The sequence below is a fragment of the Coptis chinensis genome, chromosome 7 (genome assembly GCF_015680905.1).
Source record: "Coptis chinensis isolate HL-2020 chromosome 7, ASM1568090v1, whole genome shotgun sequence".
Lineage (NCBI taxonomy): Eukaryota > Viridiplantae > Streptophyta > Magnoliopsida > Ranunculales > Ranunculaceae > Coptis > Coptis chinensis.
This window is the reverse complement of record NC_141462.1, coordinates 88,372,640-88,386,919: the sequence shown is the minus strand read 5'-3', so window position 1 is coordinate 88,386,919 and position 14,280 is coordinate 88,372,640. Positions and strand designations below refer to the sequence as shown.

The 14,280-nt window shown below is 36.0% G+C and overlaps 1 protein-coding gene across 1 annotated transcript; it reads left to right on the top strand.

Annotated features, from left to right (window-relative positions):
* Window positions 1-800: 800 nt before the first annotated feature.
* On the top strand, window positions 801-2,430 carry LOC147489722 (uncharacterized). Its single transcript, XM_086571943.1, has 2 exons — window positions 801-1,850; window positions 1,944-2,430. The coding sequence occupies exons 1-2, from the start codon at window positions 935-937 to the stop codon at window positions 2,300-2,302; spliced, it is 1,275 nt and encodes a 424-aa protein (XP_086428069.1). The 5' UTR covers window positions 801-934; the 3' UTR covers window positions 2,303-2,430.
* Window positions 2,431-14,280: the final 11,850 nt, after the last annotated feature.

The window sequence follows — 14,280 nt, the reverse complement described above, 5'->3', positions numbered from 1 at the left end:
CATTCCCCTTTTCTTTTCTTTTTTTCTTCTTTTTTATTTGTTTCTTCTTTTTCAGTATGGTTTTTCTTTTGTTTTGAAAACGTGGGAAAGAAAGAAAAAGTTAGCTACATGAGTTATCCTTGGTAACTATCCCAGGTTTCTCTCCTAGAGTCTTAGTTTTGCTAAACCAAAATTTCTACTTTCTATATTTTTGAAATTTCCAAAAATTATATCAATAAATAATAATACCATACTTAATTAGATAAATAAAAAATGGGGTTTTACATATATGAAATAATATTTGATAAAAAAAATTAAGAATTACAGTTTCCGAATTCTTCAATTAATTAACGAGCATAATTATTTTTAAAAGAGATGATAGTATTACGGCGTTGAAAATCTTTTTGTAACTCAAGTAACTATTTACCGAAAAAAACTAAAGTAACTATTTTTTTTTTTCCCATAATGAGCTCAAGTAACTATTGATTTTCCACATGATTTTCTTATGATTGATCAGCATCAGATTTTAGCCTTGGGTGGCATGGTGCAACTTTCCGTAATTAGTTGTAAACAGCAGCAATTGCATTTGGATAATTGGATACCACTTCCCTGCTCTACTTTCTCCTACACGCATAGCGTGAGGTTACTTTCTAGTTTCTCCTACATGCATAGCATGAAACACTCACAACACTCAATAATTGACAAGTCTCGAAGTCTCAACTCCCACTTTAATGACCCAACAACATTCAAATCCCAATCCCGCCCACTACTTATTATCACAATTCTCACACTCAGTCCCTTTCCCTTTTCTATCACTTTTATTCAAATTTCTGTCTCTTCTGCTATAACTTTTTTCTCTTACTCTCGTTACTTTTTCTCCATTGAATCAAAATTCAACATTACAGTACTTTCTTTTATCACAACTTCCATTCTCCCTTCTGTCTTTGCTACCTCCATGAAGATGACTTTCACTACCCCTTCTTCTTTTGATGCAAATGTGTGTAATTCCCAAAATGCAAACGCTTTCGGGTGTCTCTCTAGCGTATTGCGCCGCTTTCTCGGCTCCGGTAGTCTCCGAACTCACCCGTTCGAGTGCGCTAAAGAAGCCGACAGAGTAAGGGTAGAGTCTAATTATAACAATTTTAAGAATGAGCAGAATTTGGAGCCTTCAGGTGTAGTGGCTAGACTAATGGGTCTAGAGACAATGCCGATTAGGAATACTAGTAAGGAGACAATTGGCCGAAGCAGATCCGTGAATTCAGTTCATTACTTGTCTGCATTTGATTCAACTCAAATGCCCCATCGTCGGGTAAAGTCGTCTTTATCGTTTCGAGAAATGCCGAGTTTTTCGCAAGATGATGATGAAGAATTCTTGGTTCTTAGCTTTGAAAATGTACATGAAACCAAGGAATTGGTATCGAATGAGGTAAAATCTGAGATGGCATGTCCACTTAACAGGCATAGGAGGCAAAGGAGGGATGATAGAGTTGAAAACAAAGAGAATAGAAGACACAAGACAGTGCCTGCAGGGAAGAATGAGAGCCAAGAGGACAACAGTAAGAATAATAGCAAGAAATTGGACAAGCCCAAGTGGAAGATCTCCGATAGGCCGTCTCAAGATTTAAGTGGTTGCGACGACAATAAGCACTACAATTTGAATTCTTCTCACAATGTGAAGGATCATAGACAAACTGATCCCTTGAAGACTAGAAACCAGAAGGGAGAACAAGATTCTAATGGAACACAATTAGCGGAGAAGAGTAATAACCGGCATGCGGTAAAGGAAGTGGAATGTAATTCGCAGAATTCCAGTCCTGTTTCTGTTCTTGATCTGAATGAATTTGTATCAGAACCAGAATCTCTTTTATCAGGTATACTTACTGATACTTAATTTCCATTCAACTTCCACTTTTTAATAGTGTTAGTATATTAACATTTGTGCTATTGTTATATGTTGTACACAGAAGAAGACTCAAGGTTAAAATGTTCAAATTCAAGGAGAAAACTATCATCTGAGCTTGTGATTTGGGACTACCCATCTTCAAATTTTCATCATGTTTCAATTAAAGAAGCTGCAGAACCAGAGTTGATTAATAGCCAAGTTACAAAATCAACAAAGATTGATTCTAACACTGACGAGTACTTGGAAGCATGGGAAGATGTTTGCAAGTTGGCAGAAGAAGACTTGAGATCATCAAATTGGATTACAAGAGAGAAGTCAAAGATAAAATATTTTGAAGACATTAGTACTGAATTTGAGGTTCAAATTCTAGACCAACTTCTACGTGAGTTTGTGCAAGAACTAGCTGTGCTTAGAATGTAAAACACTGCTTATAGTGTTTTGTAATTGTATGAAGAAGCTCTTTATAATTGTGTATAAACCCTATAGAGCTTCTTTTATAAAAATGAAATATGGGAATAATGACATTCAACTGGCTGAAAGTTCCTGCATATACATGCTTGCAAATTAAAAAGGAGCTGAGTTGAGCCACAGTGTCAGCAAATTGCAAGATCCCCGTGTTGACACTTCGAGGAAATTCCAACAAATTTGTTAAGACTATAATCCTATACCGAGTGTATAAAAGCCTCCTAATTAATTACCTATATAAATTATAGGACCTGAACTACACATTTCTGTTTTACACTTCCACTCCACACTCTCCCCATCTCCCAAATGGCCAAATATACACTTTTGCCAATGGTATTGTAAGGGACATCCCACCAATCACGTGATGTGCACATACAAGGACTCTCCCAATAATAATGCGACCCCCAGAGGTATGAATGCCCATCACACTCGCATACTTAGCATCCCAACGACTCGTCACTCGACTTCATCTCGTGATATCATCACCTACTACTGTCATCATTACTAACTTATCCTTACACCCTTTTTCCGTTGTAATACATGCACCATTACAACCATCCACCATCATTACGGGGAACATCATTATTACACACGCTATGCCAACTCAAATAGACCTAAACACCTATAACTGCTATCTACATGCTTCCTACAGGCACATTTCATCTATCTTGACCACACATCTGTACTCATTAATACACGTGTCGCACCTGATATTCACTCTCAATGACTATAAAAGTCACCCTCTAGAGCGACGTGTGGTTTGATTCCAGTCACTAGCATAGTGCTGGATACGTAGGTATCTTCTTACTCATGAAGAGCAAGCATTAACACCACACAAAACCATCCCCTCTTTATTATCAACTTAAGAGCTAAGAACTAATTTTTAATCTTTGATGTAAATTTAGACATTTATAGGTATGTTGAGAACCATGCACTAATCAAACCTTTGGTCGCTTCAAGCCTAAGATGGGTGATTCGATACGCTAGAGTATATGGAAGATCTTGCACTTACTCATTCAGATGTGACCCACCAACCCTAAATTGACATCAAAATTAATCTAGAATATGACTTACATATTATATTTAACTTATACATTATCATTAATTTGAACGGTTTTCTTTTTTTGTCAACTATTTTTCTAGGCATGAACAATGAAAGGTGCGCATGATGATCTCCTTCACTAACTCTATGACAAAGAAAATGTGGTGGCAGAGATGAACGATGACATTCATATATATATAACAACATAGTTTCACAACTCGATCTAAAAAAATTGAAAAGTATATTCCAATTTTGAGGTTCTAAGAGCCCTCCAATGGCAGAGTGTAAATGTATACCTCCACATAGTTGCTATTGGGATTATACAATCCAAATTACACAATAACATTTTGTGTGGAAAACCATACCCAAGGCCCACCCAATGTAACAAAGTTTACAAATTGAGAGAGCGAATTTGTGGACAGACTTGTCCACAAACAGCAGCTTCTCATTGGTCCAACCACTTTATGGGCTAGATAAACAGTTTTTTCGAACAGGTAAACAATTTTCTTGGGCAGCCTCTCCACCAATCAGGACATGAGGTATTGTGGACAACAAATAGTGGTATGTCCACAAACTTATTTTGTTACAACTTTGTTAAACTAAAGAAAAACATAATAACGATGGTTTCAATTTTTTTGAGATTAGGGGTGAAATTTTACATCTTGTGTTGTTTGTATCCCATTGGAGATGCCCTAATCAGTGTGTATCACTACACTATTAGATTGCTAGACTTTCTGAAATCCATCTAAGGGGCCATTTGTTTTTTTGGGTTAAGTTATAAGAGGGTCTTATAAGACCATGTGTTATAAAAGGGTCTTATAAGATGGTCTTATAAAGTGGTTTGTTTTTTATTTTAAGTTTCTCTTATAAGCACTTGTAAAAATAGAAAAAAAAAATACATGACATCTTATAGATGGTTATTTGACAAATATAACCCTACTTTACATCACATTTAACTTGAATATATTAATTTGAAACAAACGTATAGTTTGATTTTCGGTTTCAAATCAATTTTGATAATTAGAATATCGATTTTAGGAAACTACTTTAATTGGCGGTGGTGGTGGTAGTGGAGGTGATGATATTGGTTTTAATAGCACGGTGGTGGTGGTAGTGGAGGTGATGATATTGGTTTTAATAGCACGGTAATGGTGGTGGTAGTAGAAGTGGTGGATGTCTTAATAGCACGGTGGTGGTGGTGATAGTCTTAATAGTACGGTGGTGGTGGTAGTGGAGGTGATGATATTGGTCTTAATAGTACGGTGGTAGTGATGGTGGTGGTGGTAGTGGTGGTTTTAATAGCACAGTGGTGGTGGTGGTGGTGGTGATAGTCTTAATAGTACAGTGGTAGTGGTGGTGGAGGTAATGATGGTGGTGGTAGTAGTGGCGGCAGTGGTGGTGGTGGTTTTAATAGTTTGGTGGTGGTGGTGGTGGTAGCCGGTAGTGGCTAGGGTAATAGAGTTATTTGGAAAATAAGATAATGAAAAAAGAAGAAGAGAGAAATGAGGCTAGGGGTATATGGACGGGGGTGTTTCAGTCATTTTTCAAGTTATAAGACTTATAGAATTGAAATAGATCCAATTTTGGTACTTATAGAATTGGAGCTTCTTATAAGACATTTCTAGTAAAATGCCTCTTATAAGAGGCAAAAAACAAACCAAAAAAATGTCCAAAATCACTGGGCCACATCTTATAAGAGGTTATAAGACCTCAAGGTCTTATAAGAGGCAAAAACAAATGGCCCCTAAGTAATCTAACGAGCGAGTAGTGTATTTTTTCCTAATGTTTTTCATTATTTAGTACTACCTCTCCGTATCATTGTAAGAACCTCTTTTCTATTTAATTATTTAGTAATACCTCCGTGCATAATTGTAAGCACCTCATTCATATTTATTGTTTAGTATTAATAACAAATTGACTCGGAACTAAAAACGTCAAATACAATTTTAATTTTTTTTTATGCTAATTAGATGAAAAAATCACTCTCAAAACCACATTTTTTTAATCACTCACATAGATTGGGTAGATGAAAAGTCAAGTATACCCTTGGCGCGAAATAAAAAACGGATCGGGTAGATGAAATGTCAAGTTTACTCCTGATGTGACGACCCAGTGTATATAGTAACACATATATAAAAAACGGACCCATTGTTCATACCTCAACATAAGCTAAAAACATTGTTCATAGCTCAACATTATGTATGATCAGTAAGAACACATATTGGAGTATAAACAATCATTGTTCAATCATATTTGAGGTATGAACAATCACTGTTCATACCTCAACATGAGCTATAAACAATCATTGTTCATTCGTACCCCATTTAATTTGTTCATACCTCAACATAATGTTTGATCAATAAGAACACATATTGGAGTATGAATAATGATTGGAGTATGTTCATACTTATTTGAGGTATGAACAACCACTGTTCATACCTCAACACAATGTATGATCAATAAGAACACCTATTGGAGTATGAACAATCATTGTTCATACATATTTGAGGCATGAACACTAGTTTTTCCGTATGGGTTATTTTCACCTGAAAATTGATTTTCCAGCTCTCTTCTATATAAGTGATTGCTTGTATATAAAACACAGAAGGGTAAAAATGGTATTTAAGCAAATGCGACATGGTCTTGAGGACAGTCCACACAAAATGGCGTCAGGGCCCCCCAAATTTTGGCCCAAAAAAGAGCCCCAAACTTTAAGTCAATTTGACACACAATTATAAATTTCACACATCATTACCATGTTCAACAACTCAAGCTTGTTTAATAATAGCATTACTAGCTAAAGTAAGCCACCTTCAAATACAAATTTCTTAAATTTTAATTTTTTCGATTTAAAATTAGGCCCCACTTTAGGAACTCAACTAGGGCCTCCGTCAACTCAGAGTCGCTCCTGTATTTAAGGAAATGAAAAAAGACGGGCCAACTTACTTTGTCTTTGAGGGTTATTTTAATTAAAACACTGGGTCTATGGGTTATTAAAATGTATAATTTAGTTTTGTGAGTGATTTCTAAAAATCAGTGTTCTCTAGAGTGATTTTGGCCCGAAATACTAGGGCTGGTCATCGAGCTACCCGAGTCGAGTTTTGCTATACTCGAGCTCGACTCGCACATGCAGAAGCTTAACTCGAACTCGACTTGAACTCGCATTCGAATTTAATATTGAAGCTCAAGCTCGACTTGGCTCGACTCGTCTAGTTCTACTAATAGCTCGACTCGTTTTACACTTCGAGCTCGAGTTCAGGTTCGAGCTCGAGTTCAATTATGCTCGTTTGAACTCGAACTTGAGCTCAAACTCGGGAAAAAAAATGTATATAAAACATTAAAAGTAGTATAAATTGTAAATCATAGTTGGGTATAAAGTATAAAATGATGTATAAATTATAAATTATATATTACATATGGGATTATAAAATGAGTAGCTCGCGAGCTACTCGAACTACTCGCTATCTAGAATGAGCTTTAAATTAAGCTCAAACTCGACTCATACTTTTGTGCGGACGAGTTTGAGTTGAGCCTTCGACGAACCGAGCTCGAGTTACTCACAAATAGCTCGACTAGATGACCAGCCCTACGAAATACCAATTTTTGTTAGGGTTAACCAATATTACCCTCCTACTAGATGAGCCAATTAGGATTTCCCCCCGCTAGATGGGAAATTAGGATCTCTCCTTTAAATACAAAAAAAAAATCCTAATTGACTTAGGGGGGAGACCCTAATTTTCCATCTAACAGGAAAAATCCTAATTGACTTATCTAGTAGGGATAACACTAGTTCACCCTTTTTGTTAAAGTCAAATGACCACACCATCCTGTCCTTAACTCAATTTAGTGTTAAATTATAAAAGGCTTTTAGTCGGACCAAAGGACAATTCCAACAACCTGATGTATCATGTATGTGCCAATAGTTGGCTGGGTCACACAACCTTATCTTGTTTAGCCGTTCATATTTTGAACCTTTCGATATGGTTAAGAACACAGTAAATCGCATCTGACTTTTGATGATTATTTTTGAACCTCAGATTCGTGGTTTTAATGGGCCGCACTTTCACGGTTTATATTGGGCCAAGATCCGATTAAAAAGATTAATAAGAAAGGTCCAAATTAATTTAAGGAATAAGATAATTAAAGCAGAAAAGCGCCAGAAGAAACGCCTGAATGCATGAAGCCTTGAACGGCCTCGACCTTGTGCCCCATATTCTAACCAATTAACCAACAACTATTCCATCAGCTGTTGCTGCAATTACAATTAACTAGATTGATGGACGCATGTTGTGTGTTTTGCTTAAAGCATAGACGGATAATATTAAATGAGACTGCGGACGGAGAAAGAGAACCTAAATCGGAGTCGGTGAGATAAGGACGGAGAAGGAGAAGCTAAATCTAATCGGTGAGATAGGAAGATGATTATATCTGTAAAAGAGTTTATAAACAGGGTTAATTTACGTAAATAAACGAAAGGTACAGGGGCAAAAACATCATAAAAAGTGACGAAGAGATTTAAAGGTACATAAAAAAATATTATTCTATTGTTACGGGACTGTATATGAGAGTCGCGATTTTTAAGATAGTTTAGATTTTTACAGAGATTAACTCTCAAGGACAAAAAGGAAGAAAAAATCATTCTCAAACTCATATTTTTTTTATAATCACTCGAAAGGACCGGGTAGATTTTAGGACAAACTTACCCTTTATGCGAAATAAAAAAACGGCCCGACCCAACCAAAACGACCCGGTGTATGTAGTATGAACAATCTTTGTTCATATTTCAACATAAGGTATGATTAGTAAGAACACCTATATATTGAAGTATGAACAAGTTCATATCTATTTGGAGTATGAACGAGATCATTGTGGTGAATGTAGTATGAACAATCTTTGTTCATATTTCAACATAATGTATGATTAGTGAGAATACCTATTGAAGTATAAACAAATTCATATCTATTTGGAGTATGAACGAGATCATCGTCCATACCTCAACATGAGCTATGAACAATCATTATTCATACTTCAACATAATATATGATCAGTAAGAAAATGCATATTAAAGTTTGAACAATCATTATTCATACCTATTTTGGATATGAGCGATCATTGTTCATACCTCAACATAATGTATAATCAGTAAGAACGCCTATTAGAATATGAACAATTATTGTTCTTACCTATTTGAGGTATGAACAATCACTGTTCATACCACAACATAATGATTATGTTCATATTTGGGGTATGAATTGAAGAATCACTGTTCATACATCAACAGAATGTATGATTAGTAAGAAAATACCTATTGAAGTATGAACAATCACTGTTCATACCTCAACATAATATATAATCAGTAAGAACACCTATTGGAATATGTTTATACATATTTGAGATATAAACAAACATATGCTATGAACAATCTATGTTCATATACCTCAACATAATGTATAGTATGAGATATATTCACTTATTTGGGGTATAAATAAACACAGTTTATCATTGTTCTAAAAATCGGTCTAGGGGGCCGCCTAGGTGGTCTCTAGGCGCTAGGCCAGCAGTGCCCAACCGACTCGCCTAGGCCCAAGTCGTTTAAAAAATCGGTGGACTGATTAGGCGGGTCTAGGCGGACCGATTAGGCAGGCTAGGCGGTCTAGTCTAGGGTGTTTTTTTTTTTTTTTTTTTTTATGTTGAAAATTAAAGACCCGTGTAGGCTTAAGATTTGAATGAGTTTAAAAAACTAAAGTTAAATGTAAATTATATGCCACTGTAAGAAAGTGTATGTTTTTATATGAAGTCGATTTTCTTAAACTATTACTCATTTTTGTAATAAGTATCTTTGTTCGTATTTATTTTTTGAGCTATGGTAAATGATTTTCTTCATTTCTTGTAGTATAGATGTGTATTACTATATATATTATAAGATATATTTGAAAAAAAAAAAAAGCGCTTAGGCCTTCTAGGCAATCGCCTAGAAGGCCTAGGGCTAGAAGGCCTCCCACCACCGACTATAAGCCTATTGTTTTTTAAAACATTGTAGTTTATACATGAGGATGTACCAAAATGACAAAAAGGGTAAAATAGAAAAATATTAATTTCAAATCCGGACTATTTGTCCTTAAGGCTCTGTTTGGCCATAGTGATTTCAGTACTGCTTAACCATATTGAAGGTAACCAAGTAAAGTTGTGTGTAACCAAAAAGTTGATAGTTTTGAAGTTGTTTGATCTGGGGAAAAAAATGTTCATATCCAAATTTTGTAAGCCCAATTTTCACAAAAACAGCCATTGAATTGAAAATGGAAAGCAAACTATGTAACAATAAAAACCAAACTTCAATTCAAACAACAATTTATTGAAAAACTAACGCCCCCATGATTCGATTTGGATGTAGAAACATATAGTTCAACCACTTTCAATATGGGTTCTTCTTAGGATATTGGAATACCTTTTAGTGCAAGAAGCAAGTTTGATAAATTAGAGATTTTTTAAGGTAGAGAAGGGAAAAGTTTGATTGTGTAAATGGAATTTTATATTTGAGAAAAAAAAAAGTATAGAGAGAAGATAGTGGGATAGAAGGGATTTGTAAGAGCAAATTCAAAGTGCTTATTAGTGGTGGTGGAGATAGGAATAGAAGGAGATGAGTTGGAGAAGAAGAAAGTTTTTTTATGTTGCAACTCTTGGTCTTATGAGCTGTTTTACCCCCTAATAAATATCGTTATCTTACCAATTCCAAGAGATAACGTTATACCGGTTTTTGGGCCTTTTCTGTTCTCATTAATCATAAGTTATGGCCCATATTCTGAAATTGGATGAGACCAAACAACTAAAGAACTTATCAAGGGTCTTGTACACTATACAGGTTACCAAATCCATGCTGCCAAACAAGCCTTAAGGGTTATCTTCACCCGAAAATTGGGTTTGTGAGTGATTTCGAAAAAGAGGTGTCCTTTAGAGTGATTTTGGCCCATAATTAGTCCTCCGGACCAATTTCTTGTAATTTTTAATACATATTTTGCAAAATGATACACTAAATTAAAGGAGTAATCAATTAGAACAACAAATAATTTCCCTTATTATAATTGCAGGACCATCAAATGTTTCTTTGTATGGTGCAAGCCTTCTTTGTATGTTTCTTTTGAGTTGACTAGATAAGTTGTGTTGGTTTGTTTTTGAGGACCTCCCTCAAATGTCTCTCTTTAAGGAGAAGATGTTAGGTTTTATGTAATATTTGGCCCTATTATATATTACACTAGTTAATGCCCGTGCCTTCGGCATGGATTCCATAAATAAACATCATAGATAATGTAATTTAAAGTTCCACATGCATTTATTATTTATTGTGATGGGTAAAAAAAATTGATAATTGGGCAGCTCGATCAAAATAGATGTGTTGAAGAATAGGAAATTCCCCTATAGAGCCGAAAAATAAAATTGATAAGTAGGCAGCTCGATGAAAATAGGAGTGTCGAAGAATATGAAATTCCCCTATAGTGTCGAAAAATAGGAGTGTCCAAATCCCACGAAAAATAATAAATAAAAATAATAAACAATACATTTTGCGAATAACTATGTTGGAAATTTACAAATGAAAAACATCTGAATTGAATTGACCATCAATAATAATATTCCTAAAGTTTCACCGTGCCTTCACTTTCTTTGGTAACTAATATTACTACACGGTTGCTTCGATCACCAAACAAATATTCAACAAAAATGAACTACAACGTTTAATGCATGAACTTAATGCTCAAGTTAGAAATTGTCCAAAGTCCTTCAGACATAATATACTCGAACTATAACCTGCAACCTTAAAAATTCAAAACTAACAATACCACAGCCACTCAACCAACACCAATATAAAAATCCCATCAAATCACCTAGAATTAGAATAGAGGTCTTGGCTGGTACACCCTCTTCGTTGTAAGAGTGAATGGAAGAAATGAAGCCTTTTCACCCTAAAAAATGAGGCACCATGAGAAGAAGTCCAAGAGCGAATTGTACGTAGTGATCTAAAAACACAATCCAACGTACACTTACCCTTTGCTTTCGAAGTGTTATTTTCAATAGTACAATAGGAATTCTAGTTAGGACTTTGACTACCAATTCCATGCAATCTTTCACAACACTCTATGCAAGTATGACTTGCGCCTTAAATATGGAATATCGTATCATTAGTGATAAGTGTTTGGCGTGTTTGGTTGTATATGTATAAATAAAAAGGCCTACAACTAAATCAAAACAAATTAAGAAAAACCAATTGAATGCACATAAACTCGGGAGGTTGAAAGGTCTAGATCGCCAACGTCATATTCACTGAAGCAGTCGATATTGCATATATATGCCACAAAAGCTATCCACCAAGTGCATATTTCATTTCAAAAACTATGCGGGTTGGCATTAGTACTACCTTTAGTGAACTTGAAGCACCAAAAAACTTAACTTATACCATCTTGCAACCTGAAATAAGATTCTGCAAAGTTTCTATTAAACATAAAATGTGTATAACATGTTTTTTAAAACACAAACTCAAAAGTCAAAATAATGACCAATACAATATCAACAAATACAATTTTAATTCAATGCAACAAAAAAAGTACATTTAGTTCAGGTAATGCTAGCTTTGGGAAGTATTGAGTGTCATATTGGAAAGCCATGTATACGTAACAAAGTCTAATAATGTTGCTATTATGCATATGGATTAAGGGAACATCGATCAGGATAAAGATGTAACTATAGACATTTAATTTACTCCTTTAGAAACTCAAAAATATATACTTAATGTGGATGCTTAAGTTTGAAAAGCAGAAATCACTTTCCGGTGACTCAAATGCACATATATAGGCCGTGAGAATAAACTGATTCTAAATCATTGTTTTATGTACTACTAAGTCATTGGAAGCAGACCCGATATTTATAGCAGGCAAGCTATTTGTGATTCGTCAATGGTCTCGTGAAGTCGAAGCTCAAAAGACCAAGATAACGAGTATCCCAATTTGGGTAAAACTTATGGAAACGGTGAAGGGTTGGGATATATAGCTAGCTTAATTGGGGAACCCTTGCTTGAACTGATGAGGCCACCATAGAAAGAACTAGGTTGATGTTTGCAAAGATCCGTGTTGTGGTTCCTATAGACTATGAATATAAGAGCTCGATTCAAGTGAAAATGGGAGATGAAGAAGTAGACATAAAACTTGAATATCCCAGGTACCTCTGTCATGCTCTAGGTGTCATATGTTTGGGCATAAGCTTTCAAAGTCTGTCCCCTCGCCAAAACAAGTTTGGCGTGTTCTTGTAAACCAGACAGAGAAAATACATGAGGAAGTTCAAGAGCGGGAGGATACTACTCGATGGGGGCTCTAACTATGCAGAATGTGAGGATGAAGGGGCAGGGAGAACAGAGGGAAATGGATTGAGCATAGTAAACTATGTCACAATTTCAAAGGAAGGAACGAGGAAGTTCTATGCAAGCGACCCGACAAGTAGTGGCCGACGTTTTTAGAAGGGATAGTATGGCTCCAAACCAAAGTGGACTAGAACTAGTGATTCATCAAGATGGTTTGTCGACTCCATCGAGAAAAACCGGAAATTAGCCAAAAGGAACAGTTTCGGAAGGAACAAAATGCGTTCGGTATTGGCGACCGGTGTGAAGAGATTGAGGATGATATTTCAAGGAAATCCTCGCCAATTCTTCTAGATCATGAGCGGTTAAGGAATAAAAAAAAGCTGAAACAAGGGAGGTAAACAAAGAGGATGGAAGTATAGCTCGGGGTAAGTATGATCAAGTAGTCGAGAGGAAGAAAAAGGGAGACCAAAGGGGGGGGCAGCAATAAACATTAAGTAAAATGATTAAGATCGGTACATGGAATATCGAGGGGTCTAAATGAAATAAAAAAGCTAAGGAAGTTAATAAATTCATTCAGAAGAATAATCTTTGCTTGTTGGTGCTTCCGAAACGAAAGTTAAGGAGGGAAGAGGAAAAATATTAGCGATATATGTGCCCCGAATTGGCATTTTGAGAGTAATTATAATAGCAATCCGGGGTAGAATATGGATTCTTTGGAACCCAAATTTTGTGGGCGTGAGTAAGATTCATGAGTCAGCTCGGTTTGTACACTGGGGGGTGACTATTAGGCCCCTACCAAACAAGTTTTCATCCCACGCTCATCTGCAGAAAGTAATAATAGCGGAGGAGAGATTAGGTGCGTGGGGGATTTATGACTTCACAATAGCTTTACTGGGACCTTGGTGTGTCTTGGGGAGATTTTAATAATGTGCTCTTTTCTCATGAGAGGATAGGGGAAATGAAACAATTCCTTTTAGGGATTTGTTTAGTTGATATGGTTGATGGATTTGAAAGCATCGGGGTGTTATTTTTCGGACTAACTATGGAGTAGGAGTAAATAGGAAATGGTCTAAGATCGACGGGGTTCTTACCAACATCCTCCGGGTCGCCGTTGTTTGTACATGCCTCGCCTGAATTTAAGGAATTTAGGATCACTCTCCCATGATAGTACGATCTTTGAAAAAGGAGAGTTCCTTTCGGTTTTGCAACTCATGGGCCCTCCATGACGGTTTCAAAGAGTTGGTGCAACAAGTTTGGGATATAGAGGTGTGGGCGGTTGTCTATATAAACTGGTAAAAAATTGAAGATTCTTAAGTCCAAACTGCGAGGTTGGGCAAAGTGCATATGTCCGATATTCATATAAAACCGAGGCAGCAAGAGTCGAGCTTCACGGTTCTACGAATGAGCTACAAAGGTCCCCCACGATTTCCGTTATGAAAAAGGAAAGAAAAGCTAGAACTCTCCTGTGTAAACTGATTGATATGGAGTATATGGAACTTAAGGCTAAAAGCTGAAAATGATTGGCTAGATTTAGGGGATAAAGGAAAT